Consider the following 20,804-nt stretch of genomic DNA (forward strand, 5'->3'; position numbering starts at 1 on the left):
AACCCTAGCTTCAGGACTTGCAGTCGAAGGGGTTTTAGTTTTTAAATGACTTGTTTTCAAGCTGACTCTGGCCACCGCCCACTTTTTCCGTCCTTGGACTTTGACCAAGATATTTTCTCTAAGAATTTTTGCAAGATTTTAAACTTAGCTCTCAGTATTTCTTTAATATTTTGAAGACAGTTGTATGGCGGCGAGATCTCATATTTCAGGTGGTTATAATTGCGCTTTGCCAATAAGTAGTCCTATATTGTGGGTTGTGAGAAATAACTCGGGGAAATTAATGGGTAAACCCCGTAGTTTCTATTTTCCTTCCCAGTCTGTCCCCCGCCTAGCTACAGTTTGCACAAAGAGAGCAAAATCGATATGGCACTGTGTAAATAAAAGTCTATAACTTAAAATATAAGATATAAAGGATCAGGGGTGGAGAGCGTTTGCCTAGCATGAAGGAAGGAGGTCCTGGGTTCCATCCCCAGCACCTTAAAAAAATACACAAGATCTGGTGGAATTAAGACAGTTTTATAAGTCATCTTATAAAACCAAAGCCAGTGTTTTACAGTTGTTATTTTTTTTTTTTTTTAATTGCTTTCTGTGGTTGTTCCTTTGGAATTGTGAGGGAATGTTAGTCTTTCGGAGTTTATTAGGTTAATGAGCCCTTCCTGATGCCTCTTACTCTGAGTGGGCTAGGCAGTGACTAGGCATTGAAAAATAATGTTGTGCTGTCACTAAACGGGTTAGGGGTATCTGTTATTTTTCAACACTGTCCCCTTTTGTCTCCAACAAAGTTTGGGAGATTATCTTATGAAAGGGGAGGGAGACCAAGGACAGAATGTTTTTTCTGTGAGGAAAATGCGATTCTCTCTTTGAAATTGTACACTTAAAAAAAGATGTCTAGTTACTGATATGGGGTATATTGCATGTCTCTATTTTATTTAAGAGCTTTTCCAATTAGAAAGTTTTGGTGACAAATTGCTGGAATTCAGATGTATTATATAAAGTGTAAATCACTCTTAAACTTTACTGAATAAATTGAATCTCTTAAGTTCTGTGTGCCATGCAATTACAGTTTTCTAATATACTTTTGTTTTTTAATATTTTTCAGATTTACAGCCCTGAAGAGTTCCCCCCCTACTCATTTTTCCCCCTGCAGAAATGAATCTCAATATGGAGAGAACAAAGCTTTATAAAGGGATAAAATTTGAATTTTATGGAGTGTAATTTTGTGTATGAATCACATTTTTAAAATATTGAGTTTTTGGAAGGAAGCTAGTAAATTCTGGTACATTCTGTGTAAGCAGTTATTCTATTGGTAATATATTGTTAGGCATTTGTGATAACAAAAGAGCTATCTTGATAAATTAATTCATCCATAAATTATAACATGACTGATACCGTATCTGAAAGGTCCTTAAATGAAGATCAGTTTAAATTTTTTAATTCAATATAGAAAGTGTGTGCTGTGGATATTTTATGGCTGCGTTTATGGAGAAAATACCATCAGTTGACCAGGTATAAAAGATATGCAGAGTTAGGAAGAAATACAATATGATACTGCAGGAAGTAGAAACAAATATAATGTTTAGCAAAGGTAGAAGAGTTAACAATTCATGAGCTTTAAACAAAATTCATTTGACATCACATATGCTATATATAGGCATATATGCTATATATATATATATATATATATATATGTATATATATATAGGCATACAATAAAGCTGTGGGTGTTGACTTCCCCAAAGTTGTTAGCTGAAGCTAATGGAACCCACTAAGTCAATTCTGTGATAAGCTATGTGAAATTAGTCGTTAAATAATGTGACCCTTTGAAGATTTTAATTACTCTTATTTGCTAGAATAAGAAGGGATTATTTTGTATGTCACAGTAAAGTGCTTATAAAGGGGAAAAAGCTTACATTTAACTTTACTTTTGTGGCATACTCAGTAATTGTCCTGATATCTAGGTTTACCTAGCTTGCAACCAAAAGCAAATTAAAGGCATAATTTAGATATTCTGTTGTTGCTTAGAATTTTGAGAATATAAACTTCTTTGAAAAACAAAGAAGTTTTTAATATTTTTAGAAGTACATAAACTTTTTTCAGGCCTTCAAGTCAGTTATTATAAGAAATTATGAGCAAATAGCATGTGGGTTACTTAAAAGTGCTAATATAATCCAAAAGTATTTGAAAGTGTTTTGGTAATTTAGAAGAGATATTCATCCCACCTAGATATAAATCTAGTAAAGAGGGTGAGGTGGTTCAACTAAATAGGAGTCTATTTCTTTTTGTGTAAAAAAGTGATGAGAAATTTTATTTGAAAGTTTTAGCCATCAGAAAGTACTTCTACCTACTCATGCACAAAACTACCTCCAAAGAGTTATCTGAGATCCCTTTCATCAAAAAATAAGTATAATGGAAGATAGCACAATCCTGTCAAATTGGACAAGTGACAACAAACAAACAATGAAGTATGACTTTTCATGTGAACTCTACAGAATGTCCACATATTCAACTTTCCCTATCGGTGTTCCTGTTTCAGAAAGGAGTCTTGCTCGTGCTGGTTTTTATTATACTGGTGTGAAAGACAAGGTCAAATGCTTCTGTTGTGGCCTGATGCTGGATAACTGGAAGCAAGGAGACAATCCTATTGAAAAGCATAAACAGCTATATCCTAGCTGTAGCTTTATTCAGAATCTGGTTTCAGCTAGTCTGCAATCCACCTCTAAGAATACCTCTCCAATGGGAAACAGTTTTGCACATTCATTATCTCCTAGTTTGGAACATAGTGGCTCATTCAATGATTCTTATTCTAGCCTTTCACCAAATCCTCTTAATTCTAGAGCTGTTGAAGACTTTTCTCCTCTGAGGACTAATCCCTACAGTTATGCAATGAGTACTGAAGAAGCCAGATTTCTTACTTATAATATGTGGCCATTAACCTTTTTGTCACCATTGGAATTGGCAAGAGCTGGCTTTTACTACATAGGACCTGGAGATAGGGTAGCCTGTTTTGCCTGTGGTGGGAAGCTAAGTAACTGGGAACCAAAGGATGATGCTATGTCAGAACACAGGAGACATTTTCCCAACTGTCCGTTTTTGGAAAATTCTCTAGAAACGCTGAGGTTTAGTATTTCAAATCTGAGCATGCAGACACATGCAGCTCGAATGAGAACGTTTATGTACTGGCCATCTAGTGTTCCAGTTCAGCCTGAGCAGCTTGCAAGTGCTGGTTTTTATTATGTGGGTAAGAAACTAATAAATAGCCATATGGCTTTTCTTAATTTGTTTTCGATTTATGTATTAGAACACTTGAATAGTCAATTTTTGGTCCTTTTTTTCAATTTAGATCGCAATGATGATGTCAAATGCTTTTGTTGTGATGGTGGCTTGAGGTGTTGGGAATCTGGAGATGATCCATGGGTAGAACATGCCAAGTGGTTTCCAAGGTAACTTTTTTTTTTTTTTTTTTTTTTTCTTATTTTCAGTGCTGGGGTAAAAGGGTCTTGAACATGCTAAGTTTACACTCTGCCACTGAGCTTTAACCCAAGTTTCTATCAGTGTAATAGGTATTCCTACATAAAACTTGGGGCTTAAAAGAAGTAGGTACACTTACATGATTACGTTTACTTTTAAATTATATATGGCAAAGTCTCATCATGGGTGAATTAATCTTTCAGAAGACCAATTTTTAATTAAAATGTTCTGCAATCTTTTGTGTACTTTTCTTCTTTTGTAAGCCATGCACTTTGGATATAATTTAACTTCTTGTGACTCATTTGAGAGAGTGCGAGCAAGCTACAGTAATGTATTTCCTCCAGCCCATGCTCTGCCTGTCTAGTTACCACTCAGGAGTCTATTCAAATTATCAAACAAATGGATTGATCCATTTATGAGGTCAAAGCTCTCATAATCCTAGTTTTTTGCCTCTGAGCATTGCTGCATTGCCTAATGTGAATTTTTTCATCCCAATCACAACAGTACCCATTATACATTAACTCCCCATTACCTCCTACTCCTGCCACTTGACTGCCACTTACCTGCTGGTAACTTCTTTCTGCCTTTATAAATTTGACTATTCTAAGTACTGCATGTAAATGGAATCATATGATATAGATAATATTTGGACCTGTGAGTGCCTTTCACATTAATGAAGAATCTCTTTCACCATTTCAGGAACTTACAGGATCCTTTTGTCATTTTTATATGATAAATGACAAGAAAGAAGTTGAAGGCTGGGGATATAGCTCAGGAGTGGAGCTCTTGCCTAGCATGTTCAAGGGCCTGGGTACAATCTCCACTTTGGTACAAAAAAAAAAAAAGAGAAATATTTGATTATGGATCAGTGTATTGTTAAAAGTTGTACTTTGTATCATTACTACTCATATGATGTAAATTTTGATTTTCACTCTGAAAAGTGATGTTTTTTTAAAATTCTAATATGAGACAAAACTTTTTTTCAGAATTTTAAATTATTTTTTGCTTTATGAAGTTATATATATAATTTGAAATTTACTGATGTTATGATATCAAAAAGACAAACACCTTCCAAATTCCAGTGTTTGAATTGCTACATTTCATGCTTTGTAAAGCAAAATGAAATTTTTAAATTTGTAATTTGTGTTTAGCTCTAAATGGTTAGCAAGGGAGAAGACTTGGGAGTGCTTTTTGCTAAGTACTTTTCTAGAAACAACAAATTTTGTGAATAATCTTTAATCTCAGTAAAAAACCACAATGGATAATTATTACCACTGTATTTTAGCACACATCACTTATTTATCAAATATTTAGGTACTGCTTAGTATTATTTTAGATACTGAAGATATAACAAACAAATCTCTGACCTCATGGAATTTATTGGAGAAGGGAGAAATATGGGACAGCCAGTATTTATTGTGCTTCATGTCTTTAACCATTAAGAATATAATCAGTTCAATAACAAAAATAATTTAAAGTTATACAGAGATCAGGGATACAAGACAACTAACTGTGTCATCTGGGTGATGAACCTGAATCTTCAGTGTGTTTATATGTTTTCTACTACTGGTATGTGATTATTATAATTACTTTGAAATTTTCAAAGTATTCTGTTTTAAAGGGGAAGGAAATTCTTGTTTATTTTATTTTTTTAATTGTAAACAAATGGGATACATGTCGTTTCTGTTTGTACATGGAGTAACAGCATACCATTTGCGTAATCATACATTTACATAGGGTAATGTTGTTTGATTCATTCTGTTATTGTTTCCTCCCCCCCCACCCTTCCCACCCCTCTTTTCCCTCTATACAGTCCCTCCTTCCTCCATTCTTGCCCCCCTTCCACCTTCCATTATGTGTCATCATCCGCTTATCAGCGAGATCATTCTTCCTTTGGTTTTTTGAGATTGGCTTATCTCACTTAGCATGATATTCTCCAATTTCATCCATTTGCCTGCAAATGCCATAATTTTATTATTCTTTGTAGCTGAGTAATATTCCATTGTATATATATAACCACAGTTTCTTTATCCATTCATCAATTGAAGGACATCTAGATTGGTTCCACAACCTGGCTATTGTGAATTCAGCAGCTATGAACATCGATGTGGCTGTATCTCTGTAGTATGCTGATTTTAAGTCCTTTGGGTATAGGCCAAGGAGTGGGATAGCTGGGTCAAATGATGGGTCCATTCCAAGTTTTCTAAGGAATCTCCACACTGCTCTCCAGAGTGGCTACACTAATTTGCAGCCCCACCAGCAATGTATGAGTGTATCTTTTTCCCCACATCCTCTCCAACACCTATTGTTGCTTGTATTCTTGATAATCGCCATTCTAATTGGGGTGAAATGGAATCTTAGGGTAGTTTTGATTTGCATTTCTCTTATTACTAGAGAAGTTGAACATTTTTTCATGTCTGTTGATTGCTTGTAGATCTTCTGTGAAGTGTCTGTTCATTTCCTTAGCCCATTTGTTGATTGGGTCATTTGTATTCTTTGTGTAGAGTTTTTTGATTTCTTTATATATTCTGGAAATTAGCGCTCTATCTGAAGTATGAGTGGCAAAGATTTTCTCCCACTCTGTAGGCTCTCTCTTCGCATTGCTGATAGTTTCCTTTGCTGAGAGAAAGCTTTTTAGTTTGAATCTATCCCAGTTATTGATTCTTGCTTTTATTTCTTGTGCTATGGGAGTCCTGTTAAGGAAGTCTGATCCTAAGCCAGCAAGTTGAAGATTTTGACCTACTTTTTCTTCTATAAGTTGCAAAGTTTCTGGTCTGATTCCAAGGTCTTTGATCTATTGTGAGTTGATTTTTGTGCACAGTGAGAGACAGGGATTTAGTATCATTCTGTTGCATATGGATTTCCGGTTTTCCCAACACCATTTGTTGAAGAGGCTATCTTTTCTCCATTGCATATTTAAAAAAAAAAAAAGCCCTAAGAAAACCATCTTAATCTTATACCTCAAAGATCTAGAAAAAGAATCAGACCAAAATTAACAGATAGAAGGAAATAACAAAGATCAGAATAAAAATATCTTGTTTTATTTTTAAAAAAGGTTTATTGAGTTATAGTTTACATATAGTTCACTTTGAGTTTTAATGTGTTGAACCATATAACCAGTACTGCAGTTAGGATATATAGAACATTTCCATCAACCCAGAAATAAGCTGAGAATAGAACTCAAGTGTTCTCATGAACAAATTTTTTTTTTTTTTTTGCGGTGCTGGGTATTGAACCCAGGGACTTGTGCTTGTGAGGCAAGCACTCTCCCAGCTGAGCTATATCCTCAGCCCATGAACAGCTTTTCGATGACTGATTTAATCTCTTTGCTAGCTGTAGATGCATTTGCTCTTTCTGTTTCTTCATGATTTTAATCCTGGTGGGTTGTATCTTTCTAGAATTTTGTCCATTTCTTCTTGATTATCCAGTGGTATAGCAGTTTATAGTAGTTTCTTATGAGTTTTTATATTTCTGTGATAGCAGTTGTAATGTCTCCCCTTTTTGATTTTGTCTAAATCTTTTTTTTTTTTCTTAGTTTGTCTAAAACTGTTGATTTTGTTTATGTTCTCAAAACACCTAGCTCTTAGTTCTGATGATCTTTTCTGTTGTTTTTTTTAATGGTCTATTTTTATTCTGATCTTTGTTATTTCCTTCTATCTGTTAATTTTGGTCCGATTTTTTTTCTAGTTCTTTGAGGTATAAGATTAAGATGGTTTTTTTTTAGGGCTTTTTTTTTTTTAATATGGGTATTTATCTTAGAACTGCTTTTTTACTGCATCCCATAAATTTGGGTATATTTGAATTTTTGTTTTTGTCAAGATTTAAAAATTTTTTCCTTTTAGTTTCTTCTTTGACCCATTGGTTGTTTCTGGCTTTGTTCTCTTATTGATTAATTTTATGCTAGTATGATCTGTAAAGACACTTGAAATGATTTCAGTCTTCTTGAATTTGTTGTGACTTGTTTTGTAATCTGACAGATGACCTGTCCTGAAGAATTTCCTGTGTGTGGTTGAGAAAAATGTATATTGTTGCTGTTGGATAAGCCCTCTGCATATCTGTTTGGTTCGTTGGGTCTAATAGTGTAGTTCAACTCCAGTACTTCTTTATTAATTTTCTGTCTGGATGATCTATCCATGTTTGAGAGTATGGTACTAAAATCTCTATTATTATATTGCTATTTCTGTCTTTGGATATGAAAATATTTTCTCTATATACTTAGGTACTCTGATGGTGGATGCAGATATATTACAGTTCTTTGATGAATTGGCTACTTTAACATTAATGACCACCTTTGTCTCATGTTAGTTTATTTAAATCTCTTTTGTTTGATAGAAATATAAATATCCCTGCTTTCTTTTGATTTTTATTTGCATAGTTTTTTTTTTTCCTACCTTCATTTCCAAATTGTGTGTTCTTAAAAGGTAAAGTGAGTCTCTTATAGACAGAACATAATTGGGTATTTTTTTTTTTTTTAATCCATTCAGTCATACTGTGTGTTTTGATTGAAGACTTTAGTCTGTTTACATTTAAAATAATTATCAGTATGTAAGGATTTACTATTACCATCTTGTTCATTGGTCTCTGATACCTTTTATTTCTCTGTTGGTGTCTTCCATTGTGATTCGATGGTATTCCATAGTGGTGTGCTTTGTTTCCTTTCCCTTTATCTTTTGTTACCAAATGTAGATTTTTTTTGCCTTGTGGTTGCTGTGAAGCTTACATAGAACATCTTATAAACATAACACTCTATTATAAACCAACAGTCTAATTTCAATTGCTTACAAAAATTTCTCTCCTTTTTCTCTACCCTCTCCCCCCGGTTACATTATGGTTTTGATATTACTACATCTTTCTGTATTGTGTATCCATTAACAAGTTATTGTAGCTATAATTTTTTATTTATTTATTTACTTACTTACTTACTTACTTACTTACTTATTTAAATAACCTTGGACTTTGTCCTTGCTGGGCAAGCACTCTACCGCAGGGCTATATTCCCAGCCCCAATACTTTTTTCTTTTTGACTATTATATATTAAAGTGGTTTTCACGTAGTCATACATTTTGAGTATTCTGAATTTGATTGCATATTTATCTTTACCAGTAAGTTTTATACTTTCATGTTACTTAGTATTCTTTTATTTCTGCTTGAACTCTTTGGCATTTCTTAAACCATTGGTTTTGTTTTGCCTTTTTTCTCTCCCTCTATATTTTTTTGTGGTGCTGGGCATCAAACTCACAGCTTCATGTACATTACCTATCATTGAGCTACATCCTTAATCCTCTAGTATTCCTTGTAAGGCAGATCTAGTGGTATGAACTTCCTCAGCTTTTGCTTGTCTGGAAAACTGTGCATGTCTCTTTCATGTTTTTGAAAGAGAGCTAGGTAAAGTGGTCTTGGTTTGTAGGTTTTTATTTCCAAGCACTTTAAATACATCCTTGAACTTCCTCCTGACCTTCTGCTGGTAGTCATTTAGGGTTCCCTTGTATGAGATGAGTAACTGTTCTCTTGCTGCTTTTAAAATCCTTTCTTTGAGCCTGTCATGGTGGCAGGTCCCTATAGTTCCAGGTTTTGGAAGCTGAGGCAGGAGGATTGCTTGAGTCTAGTAGTTCAAGGCCAGCCTGGGCAACATAGTAAGATCCCATCTCTACCAACCAACAAACAGTTCTTGTTTCATCTTTGATTTTTGACAATTTTATTTTAATGTGCCAATTTTATTTTAATGTGCCAACAGTCTTCTTTCTGTAGAATCTGAACTCCCTGTGCCTGGATATCCATCCCTCTCTCTAGATTAGGGAAGTTTTCAACTGTTCTTTAATCTTCCTGTCCATTCTTTTGCTCTTTTCCTTCTTAAACTCACATAATGCAAATATTGTTTTACTTGAGGGTACAATTCATATATAGGCTTTCTTCATCATTTGTTTTTCTTGTTTTTCTTTCACTGATTGGATAATTTCAGATGACTGTCTTTGAGTTCATGAATTCTTGTTTTGCTTAATCAAGTCTGTTGCCAATGTTCTTACTGTGTTTTATCTTTCAATTTATTCAGCTTTAGAATTTGTTCTATTTTTTAAATTTTTTTTATCTCTGTTTAACTTCTCATTTTGTTATGTATCGTTTTCATGGTTTCATTGAGTTGTCTATATGCTCTTGAAATTCACTGAGCAGTTAATAAAAATGATTATAAATTCCTTGTTTTATCAGTTCATAGATATCCCTTTGGGTTGGTTACTGGAATATTGTGTTCCTTTAGCAATTGTATTTTTTTTTTTTTTTTAATTACAACTCTTTGGTGGGGAGCTTCTTGCAGCCTTGCACATTTAACTCTTCTAGACTTTCTGAATTAGTTTCATTGGGGAAAGATCTTTACCTAGGGGTGGATGTGTTGGGTTCTGGCTTGTAGGGGTATGATGGCTTTGGTTCCATGGGATGCCTCGTGGCATGGTCTCTATATGACTCTGTTAGCTGAAGTCATTATGAGTGAGGAGTACAAGGATCCTGTTTCCAAGGAAGCAGCAAGGGTTATTTGGGTCTTTGGTGGCAAGGCTGCTGGAGACTGGATTTCTTTTTCTCATGGGAAATGTCATGGCCAGTAGCATCTCTCTTGGCACCAATTCTACCTTGTGAGCACTCTCTTGGTGGTGGTGGTGGCACTGATATGTGTGCATCTATAGCCACAGAGCCAGGGTCACTTGTGCAGATACATGCTGAGAGACAGTTGACTCTACATTCCAGGGCACTGGTCAGCCTGTAGCAGCGATGTTTCTGTTGCCTGAGACAAGGATGAATACTGAGTAGCTTTGAAGCTGGGTCTGGAGCACAGATGTGTGCAGAGCAGCTGCAGAACTGGATATTGAAGAGTACCTGAGCAGAATATATGTGGCATCCTGGAGAATCTAACATGTGGATGCACATACAGCCTCTGCAGGTCTGGGTTCCAGAGCATGCATGGGGGGAAAAAAGAGGGCTGCTCTCTCCTGGAGTAGTGCAACAGCTGCTTGCTTTAGGCAGGGAGGTATGGCAGTGTCTTCCTTTCTTAGGGCTGGGGGTACCCACTGCAGCAATGGAGAGGTGCAGCAATGTCTCCCTTTCTAGGGGTTCCATAGCAGTAGAGTGTGTATCTCAGTGGTGAAAGCTGTTAGTTCCCTTTGCAGAATAGGTTGCTGGGTTCAACATCAATGAACACTAAAGAAATAGAGAGTCTTTCACTTTGAAATCTCTTTAGAGGTCTGTGTTTGTCTCAGTAGCTGTTGCAATGTCTTCAATGGCAAAGGAAGCTAGGGTCCTTCCCAGAGAAGACCACTGGGGACCTTGATGGGTCCTACTACATGACTGATAGAGATAGCTTCTACCCTTCTTTGTTCCTGTCTCCAGATGTTTGAGCTCAGCTGATCTCCTCAGTGATTTCTTCTGTGCAGTTATTTGCCTCCCCCACACACTTCACTGTATTACTGTAGGTTAATTGGACTATTGACGCTCCTAGAGCTATCTTTGTTCCTGGATAGCTATCTTGTTTTTTGTGGGAGGATGAAGGATCTCTTAATCTGTCATCTTGCTGATTTCATTCTGTGGCTTATCTTTTCAATTATTTTACATTGGCTTTTGAAGAGCAGATGCTTTTAATTTTGTTGATGTCATTTTATCAATTTATCTTTTTGGATTATGTTTTTGATCTTTAAATTTTTTGTTTTTTCATGCTGGGGGTTTTCTCTGTTTTCTACTAGAAGTTTTATTATTTTAGGTCTTTTATTTAGAAACTTGATCTGTTTTTAGTTTATTTTTACATGATATGAGCATAAGTCAAGGGTTTTGTTTTTGTGGTTTTTTTTTTTTTTGGCATATGAACATCCAGTTGTCTAGCACCATTTGTTTAAAAAAAAAAAAAGGAGTAGAATGGCAGTAGATGTTAAACGAACTACTTCCTGGAACACCTTTGAGTAGCCCTGACACAGTGTGTGTAGATGAAAATATTTGATTTTATATTTTCCAGAAGGAATATGGTAGATTGTGCTTCAAATACAATGGAAGAGAAAACACTGGAAAAGGTTTAGCAGTTAATGTAGTATGAAAGATAAAATTTAGGAATACTGATTTACAATTTCTGAAATAGTGTTAAGTCTAAAAAACAAATTGCCCCTTTCTAGGTTGATATCTCTTTGTTGTTGGTGTGTTACTCAATGATTTGAAAATATCAATGCACCACATAGTAAGAACATGTATGTTTTATGATGATATTGTTTCTCTGTTGGATATGTATATCTATTGGGTTGTAATGTAAAATGTTTTTGCTATGAGCTATTATCACATAGGTTTGAAAGCTACTTTTCTAGAAGAATCAGGTTGTTTTTGGTATGAAACAGTGTTTAAACATATTTTCCTTATGTTTTAGGTGTGAGTTCTTGATACGCATGAAAGGACAAGAGTTTGTTGATGAGATTCAAGCTAGATATCCTCATCTTCTTGAACAGGTAGTTGTATTTCTAAAATTAATAACATTGAATTCTATGTGATAATTACAGAAGTATCATAGAAGTGATTTATTTCTGTTTGCTTATTAATTCTAGTTTCATAGTTTGTGTCTATATTAATGACACCTGAAATTTAATTTTGTTACTGATGCGTTTGTTCAGGGCCCTTTAAAAAATATTGTTTTTTAGTTTTTTGAAAAATTTTCATCCTGCCACTGTATAAATTTGTGATGGGGTTGGAGAAGGATTTTAGTGACTTTGCTCTTTTCCAGAAAAACAAACAAAAAAATAACTTGTTAGGGGTTGAAACCTTTTGATAGTAATCCAGTTCAAACCTTACTTTCCAAATAGAATGAGAAACTATTACTACATTTTCTTAATCCTGAAATGGGAGAAATACTTGAATTCTAATTTGGAATTGGGTGCAGTTTAAGGAAAGATGTAATCATGGTAAAACAAAGCAAAGTAAAGTTTGTGAATTACCCAGTTTTTGAAAGAGCATATACATTTATTTAAAGCAAACTAATAATAGTACTACTATTCAGATTGTTGGAGATTTCTGATTTACCTATTAACTTTTCTCCTGTTTCATAGCTGTTGTCAACTTCAGATACTCCTGGAGAAGAAAATGCTGAACCAAGTATGCATGAAAGTATTTCAAATATAGAATGGGAATTTTTATAAGAATGTTAGAAATGAAAGTATGTTGAAAAAAAAAAAAAGAACAAGGGGGGATGTTTCTGAAGCCACAGGAGAACATACTGGGAAATTAACAAATATTGTGTATGTACTAAGATTCATGACATATAAAAGAATTATAGAAAGTTTTCTAGTTCAAAACAAGGCCAAATTGAGAGATATAGATAAGCCCTCAAAAGAGGAAAAGGTTATTGTGAGCTACCATGATTTAGAAAAGGCCCAAGCTAAAGTATCAAGTTAGATGTTAGGTGTTCAAGTCAGTTATATAGTATTTCAGTGCAAGGATATCTTTGGATTAAAACTTAATTTTAGCCATATCTGTTAGTATTTAAATGTGTATGTATACATATGTGTCCAAGATTTATTAAAATAGTCTACCATTTTATGTACTAATCACATCTGAAAAAGGGTGCTCTGTTCTTCACACACCATTTCAAGAGGAATTTGCAGTTTTGTAGCTGAAATAGTAAAGTGACCAAGGTATATGAGTACTAGAAACTGTGACTCAGGAGAATTGGATAAGGAATTAGGTAACATTTGAATGGAAGGAATATCTTGGTACATAGTAACTGTCTCCTGTAATGGAGCTAGGAGAGAGTAAATAAATCATGGTACTATTCTTATTTAAAATTTGTAAACACAGCTGTCAAGTGGACTGCCCTGTAATCCTGCTGCAGTTCCCTAATAAAATCACTTTGCCAGTCTTCAAAATGGCTATTTCACAACCAACCACCAATCCACATATATCCATGTATTTTTCTTTCTGTTCTTTTATAAAGTATGAATTATTCTTGCCCATAATCTAGGACCAGCCCTTTTGCTTGTTCTCTGGATTCTACCCCCTACTTCCAGTACTGGGGGATTGAATGTAGGGGTACTTTACCACTGAGCTACATCCCCAGCCCTTTTTTTTTTGGAGACAGGGCCTGGCTAAATTGCTGAAGCTGGCCTTAAACTTGCAGTTGTCTTGCCTTAGCCTCTCAAGTTGCTGGGATTATAGGCATGCCCCACTGTGCTGGGCTTATTCTCTGGATTCTATTAAGAATGTTGCTTTGGTAGTGATTTATCTTTATCATGGTCACTGGAACTGCTGTTAGGAAGTCTGTAATTTGACCTGTTAATTAGCTTTTGATATAGTTAAGTGCTTTATCCTTTTTTTTTTCCTCTCCTCATTCTTGTTTTTGCATTCAACTGCCTCTTATAGCATGTCTGCATACCCTGCCCACACAGCAAGACCTCAGCCTGCACCTGCCGTGTGCTTGTGCTTCATCCTCCTTAACACACCCTCTTTCTTGGCTTCCCTGATACCAGACTCATGGTTTTCTCCTATTTTCTTCATTAATCATGAATAGGTTTTCTTTGATGCTTGCTTTTTCACATTTCTAATTGATGGAATATCCTTCCTGTTTAGCCCAAATTTCTCTTGTTCCTAGCCCCAGGCTGTAATGTTCAACTACCTGTTTAAATCTCAAAGATAGTTCCATCTTTAGCTATAATAGGTGTACCAGAGTTAATATTACAAAGCAAACATTTCTCCCCATCCTTTATTCCTCAGATTTGCTCCTTTTCTGGTCTTCCCCATCTCAGTTAATGGTACTTAATTAATGATATTTGCCAAGATTAATCTCAGGCTGAGATTGTGGCTTAGCAGTGGAGTGCTTGCCTAGCACACATGAGGTGCTGGGTTCGATCCTCAGCACCACATAGAAAAAAACTAAAATAAAGCTATTATTTAAAAAAAAATCCACTTAAAAAACGTTATTCTCTTTTTTTTTAGTTTGTATATTTGATCTAATAGAAGTCTTTATTTCTCTCTTCACAACATATTCCAAATATGACTACTACTTCATAACCTTCTGTCACTATTAACCTAATTCATACTGACATCATCATCTGTCATAATATTTTAATAGTTCCCCCTGTTATTCATTTTACCTCATTTTCCACAAAGCAGCCAGAGTCACTTTTTGAAAAACAAAAACAAAAAAAAAGACCCACATCTGTCCTCAGCTTAAAACCCTCCTAGCAAACTTAGAAAAAAAAAGAGATAAACTCCTTACAAGCCTCTATATCATCTGGGCATTGTCCTCTCTGATTTTTCTACCACCTTCCGTTTTTGACCATGTCAAGCTTTTCCCCTTGTTTACACTTGATTGAGTCTTTTCAGGTATTCCAGTAGCTCACTCTTTCTTATCATTCAGGTCTTTGGGTTTGTTTTTATGTTGCCGGGCATCAAGTCTTTGTTTTGATGTTATTTCTTTAGATAGGGAAATACATGCTGTTCACGTGTTTGAGCAAAGTTGTTCAGAATGCTTTTTTGACATGTTATGTTTTATGTTTATTGGAACAGTTTTCCAGCAGATGGCAGGAAAGTGTCTTGAAGAAGTATGACTGTAATTTACAAAATGCCATATGAACTAGCATTCACCCTGTTACCAGAAAATTCTTCTTTGACTAACCTATCTAAAATGGCTCCTGCCTCCTCCTTTCTTTTAATCACCTTAAATTATTTCCTTCAGAGCATCCGCCTCTATATATAAACACCATATTACTTGCTTACTATTTATCACAGTTTTTATTACTACTTTAGATAATTTTGGATTCTGTTTTATTATACTTTTTCATGTGTGTTTATGTTATTGTCTGTTTCAGCTGTCTGCCAGCTGGTTGGTTTCTTGTCATCCTTCCTGTCCAAATTGTTTTGTCTTTTTTTGGGGTGGTGCTTAGGATTGAACCCAGGGCCTCATGCATACCTGACAAGTGCCTGGATATAATTTTTCACTTCTAAGTTTTTTATAGCATATTGGTTTCCAAAAATGAATATTTATTAGAATCATTTGGGGGAATTTTTGAATGATAAAAATTTCTTTGTCAGGTGTGGTGGCAGAGGCCTATAATCCCAGTGACTTAGAAGGCTGAAGCAGGAAGATTATAAGTTTGAGGCCAACCTGTGCAACCTATCCAGACCCTGTCTCAAATTAAAAGGCCTGGGTGTGTGGAGACACCCCTGGATTCAATCCTTAGTACTGGAAGGGAAAAATGCAAATTCTTAAGCCTTTTTCCAAGAGAGTCCTTCATTAGGTCTAGATCACAGTCAGGAAAGTGATATTTTTAAAAGGTATACCATATTAATTATACTCTTATTTAGCCATTATTGAGTCCTGATTTTTAATAGGTAAATTGATGCATATAGTGCATCTCTCCAGGCTATGAGAGTAAAGGTTGTGTCATAGTCATCATTTTCTCTGTAGTTTATATTTGTGGAATTTAATATTAGTAAATGTCTTTTCACATAGTTGTTCACTTGGGACCTGGAGAAAGTTCTTCTGAAGATGCCGTCATGATGAATACACCTGTGGTTAAATCTGCTTTGGAAATGGGCTTTAGTAGAAATCTGGTAAAACAGACAGTTCAAAGTAAAATTCTAACCACTGGAGAGAATTATAAAACAGTTAATGATATTGTATCAGCACTTCTTGATGCTGAAGATGAAAGAAGAGAAGAGGAGAAGGAAAGACAAGCTGAAGAAGTGGCATCAGGTATTTTGTGATATTAATTATCTACATTATTTTTCATTGAGGCTATTCATTGTCTCATATTACAGGATAGCATCCTTTTCTCATACCCACTTACAGCTGGTAACACCACCTCAGGCATTTCTAAACTGAAGTGTCTTCTCTTCTACCTCTCTCAGTTGCCCCTACTTGAGAACCACTGACTACAGCATTTTTTCTATATGATTATTTCCTGTTAACATGCTCCTGAAAGTTAACATTAAAAATCAGAGAATTTTTAACAAAAAATTTTTAACAAAAGGTAGAACTCAGAATGATATCCTAGGGCTTAATGAGAACCCCCTGCCCAACTCAAGGATGGTATAGAACCGATTTTGGTGTTTATGTAGATTGTTTTAATTCTCAGCTTTTCAGAACTAGTCTTTTAATTAATCATATGTTCCTTAAACCAGTGTTTGTTTTGTATAAGCATCAGTGCTAAATACTGTGCTAATCATGATGTTCTCAAGGAGCATGTAGACTAGCTGGAAGACTCATGCAAAAGACAAAGAGCTAGCAAAGAGGTAAGGGTTGCATGTGTAGTTTAAATTGCAGTATTGGTTTGGAAGAGACGCTTCTTTTCAAGCTTGTGAGTAGTTAGGAATAATTTAAGACACCCTTATTGTGTAGCCATGGAGCGAAATGTTTAAGACTTGTGTCTTGTGATAGATTTGTGTTTAAATTCTGGCTTTCATCAGCTACTAAGTTGGCAGTTCATTGAGCTATACCTCAGCTTTCTGATCTATGAAATATGGATAATAATAGTAACAATCCCACAGGAGTACTGTAGGATTTAAATGAGATATTTCTAGTAAAATACTTGAGCACAGTGCCTCCCACATAAAATTTCTATTAAATTGTTTTAGTATTAGCAATTGTATCAGCTTCATGCATGCCAAGACATACACGACCTCTGAGGTACACCTCTAGCCCCTCCTTTAAGTGTATTGGAAAGTGGGAGTGGCTGGTCAAAGAAAGGGTCTGAAGAACGTGAAAGATTTAAGGATTTTAAAGCAGTTAAGCTCATGTGGATTACTGTTACCAGTCTACTTACCTTGATTTTGTGACTTTCTCCAACTTTGTATACATTTTAGAATAGTCTTGAATTATGGATATGGGAGAGTTAGTAGGTGAAAGGCCAAGTAAGGAACAGGGAAAAGAGCTAAGTGTGCTAATAAGAGAACATCATTGGAATAACCTGACTTATCTCTAGATTGGACTGGGAGATAAACAAACCAAGAGACAACTCTCGGGCTAGTAGAATTGGGAATGATCTGTGGATCTTGAAAAAATAGAGAACAAATTTGTTAGCATTGAGGCAAATTACTAAGGTAGAAAGACAGGTTGTGGTCAGAGTAGGGAATTTCATAGTTTTGAAATGAATAGGGAAGTTCATTTCTAGAAAGTTGTAAAAGGGGAAGGAAACTAGACTTCTGTTTTTAATTTATTGCTAATGAGATTTATACCTTGTAGCAATGTACTTAAATTTTTTTTGAACGTCTGAAAATAAGCAGTTTTATAGTGACTGGGGCTCCAAAAGGAAGAACTTTATGAATAATACCATAACAATTTATATTTCATAAGTATAGTAAATTACTTATGGAATTTTATGTGATTTGAGATTAAAGGAAAAACATTTGCTTTTTAAATAAGATCAAGTTTGATTCATATGCAATTTATTTAAAAATTGCTATCAATGTGGACAGTTTATTAAAAAAAAAAAACCCAGCCAACTGTGTGCCAGATATTGTACTAAATTTTTTTTTCGTATATTAATCCTCTTTGAGGAATATACTGTTATTACCTGTATTTTACAGATGAGGAAATTGATTGAGGTGTGTGGAGTGGGATGTTAGGGGACTTGGCCAGTAAGTGGCTAAGCTTACATGCAAACCTAAGTTAGTCTTGACTTTGCAGCTGAAGCTCTGCAACATTACAGTTCTGCATCCCTAAGTATGAGATGTTTAAAAGAATACTGGTCTAAGACACCTGGTTTTGCAACTTATTCTGTAACTCTAGACTAGTTACTCATTCTTTTCTGAGTCTTTTTCTCTCTATCTGAAAATGGGAGGCAGTAACACTTGCCTTGTTTGATTGATAGGATGTGTGTGTCAAATGAAACATTGATATACAAGTACTTTAAAAAAGTAAAATGACACAGTGTAAATAGAAGTCAGTGTTATTAACTCCATGGTGAAACAAATTCAGAGGTGAGAAACTTTAACTATCCTCATATTCTCTGCTTGCTTTCAACAGAATAAAGAAAACAGGGTTCTAGTATATGTTAGAATATTGACTTAAAGATGACAGAAATAGAGACCCTTATTTTCTGTTATGTTTTATAATCTTCTGGAAGTTTATAATCTGGATGTTTTCCAAATGACAGACTTCAGAATGCCAACAAGTCATTTTGTTCTTTTTCAAGCCTTGTTTAGTACCTAAATGTTTGTAGGGTTAGTTGTTAATGACTATATGATTATAGTTGGAGGAGTTTAATGGCTTTTTTTCTTTTTTTTTTTTTTTAATGAAGATGATTTGTCATTAATACGGAAGAACAGAATGGCTCTCTTTCAACAATTGACATGTGTCCTTCCTATCCTGGATCATCTTTTAAAGGCCAACGTAATTAATAAACAGGAACATGATATTATTAAACAAAAAACACAGATACCTTTACAAGCAAGAGAATTGATCGATACCATTTTAGTTAAAGGAAATGCTGCAGCCAATATCTTTAAAAACTGTCTAAAAGAAATTGACTCTACATTATATGAGAACTTATTTGGTGAGTTTGTTGGGGAAAAAGTTTTAAGAAATCCTTAGCATTATGGTAGTCTCTGACAAGCAGAATAAATCCATTTAAAAAAAAAAGTAATTTAACTTGTGCACCAAAAGTGGTATCTTTTATTGTCCAAGTAGTATACCTAAATGTAATAGTTCTTGGTAATATATAGCTTTCTGTAATGATATTTGTATCATTCAGTGGAAAGTTTGAAAAACAAATTAGGTGAGCAGTTTTGCATTTACCTTCCTAGAATGATTTTTTTTTTTTTTCCTTTCCTCAGTGGAAAAGAATATGAAGTATATTCCAACAGAAGATGTTTCAGGTAAAATAGAATTAAGACTTAAAATCAATGTGAAATATTAACCTTTTTTTTTTTTAATGGGATGTAAAGTAAAAACTGATTTTTCACTAAAGTACTTTTTGTTATTAGGTCTGTCACTAGAAGAACAATTGAGGAGATTACAAGAAGAAAGAACCTGTAAAGTGTGTATGGACAAAGAAGTTTCTATTGTGTTCATTCCTTGTGGTCATCTGGTAGTATGCCAGGAATGTGCCCCTTCTCTAAGAAAATGTCCTATTTGCAGGGGTATAATTAAGGGTACTGTTCGTACATTTCTCTCATAAGAGAAAAAATAGGCTGTACAGTAGTTTTTACTCAAAAGTCTAAGCTGTCGTTGAACATTGAAAGCATCTAACATAAAAAAGGAATGCTTGGTTCTTCATTTCGTGACATTTATGTTCTACTCTGTTTAGGTATTAATAATCTTGTTTCAAAAAAGATAGTATTATATATTTAATCTTAATCTGTTTAGTTGCAAGAGAAGATTTGTTTCGTGAACTAAATCAGTATATAAGTGTGAATGTAGGAAGAATTAAAGGAGTAGTGTCTGTGCTTGTTATGGGTCATTTTTGGGTCTTCTTCATAAAAGTTTTGGGTACTAAATTGCAGTATAGTTTAAAAGAACTATTAATTAGTAACACTGGAATTCATCAGAGTTGTTGCCAGATTCTTTGGTGCTTTTCACTTGTTTTGTAAAATAAGGATTTTTCTGTTACTAATAAACAATATTTTCCTTGATTTGTTGGAAACAATAAAATGCTTTACAAGGATTACAGCATCAAAATGTGTTTGTTTTTTACCCATTATAAAAAGGAATTTTCATCTGTGTTCATTGCACTCACTTGCTGTGAAGTAAGAAATTGAATTCATGGAACATTATTGTTTTTTAAAAATTGTGATTCATGGGATTTCTTTTAAAGACAATATAGTTGCTTTGAATAATAAAGATAAAATGTTGGATGAAAACTGAATCATTATCAAAAACTCTTAGTAAAATTAGATAAATGTACATTAGGATCTTTAAAAAACAGCTTTGCTGCATAGGTGTTGATGAGGTGAGGAGGTAGGACACTAAGTACCTCCTTTTTCACATAAGACTCTTTAACGTTTCTCACATCTAGTTCTCTGACAGATTAGGAAGAGAGGTAGATAGGAGGTTTAGTATTTAAAAAAAATCCATTTTTCTTCTTTCCTCCAGTCTTTTAGATCTTTTCAAGTGGAGAATATGCTAAGAAGGGTGGGTGAAAATTTCTCTGTCCTCTAGTCTGTTCTCTTTCATTTGTTTCCCTCCTAATGTTCTGATGTGGGAAGCCACCCATGGTTTGTATGAGAACCAAGCTTAGCTGGGCCATTAACCAGGAAAATCTGGTCGTAGGAACTCAGTTACTAATAACTGATCTAGATTGTCTGAGTCAAGTGGTTACCCTGCGCTAGCTTGCCGCTGAAGTTCAAATTCTGGCCCTGGATATGGGAATGACTTGCTAGAGTCA

The 20,804-nt window shown here is 34.7% G+C and overlaps 1 protein-coding gene across 2 annotated transcripts; it reads left to right on the forward strand.

Moving 5' to 3' along the window:
- The first annotated feature begins 1,737 nt into the window (after positions 1 to 1,737).
- Positions 1,738 to 20,098, forward strand: BIRC2 (baculoviral IAP repeat containing 2). 2 transcript variants are annotated; one of them, XM_079101964.1, is made up of 8 exons: positions 1,743 to 3,238; positions 3,341 to 3,440; positions 11,858 to 11,936; positions 12,531 to 12,576; positions 15,932 to 16,174; positions 18,720 to 18,974; positions 19,255 to 19,296; positions 19,405 to 20,098. In XM_079101964.1, exons 1-8 carry the CDS (start codon positions 2,407 to 2,409, stop codon positions 19,596 to 19,598), a joined length of 1,791 nt encoding a protein of 596 aa, XP_078958090.1. In that variant the 5' UTR covers positions 1,743 to 2,406; the 3' UTR covers positions 19,599 to 20,098. The 2 variants fall into 2 exon arrangements, with proteins under 2 accessions (XP_078958091.1, XP_078958090.1); XM_079101965.1 differs by lacking the exon at positions 18,720 to 18,974 and having other exon boundaries at positions 1,738 to 3,238.
- Positions 20,099 to 20,804: the final 706 nt, after the last annotated feature.

The sequence above is a fragment of the Sciurus vulgaris genome (genome assembly GCF_902686455.1).
Source record: "Sciurus vulgaris genome assembly, chromosome: 11".
Taxonomy (NCBI): Eukaryota; Metazoa; Chordata; class Mammalia; order Rodentia; family Sciuridae; genus Sciurus; species Sciurus vulgaris.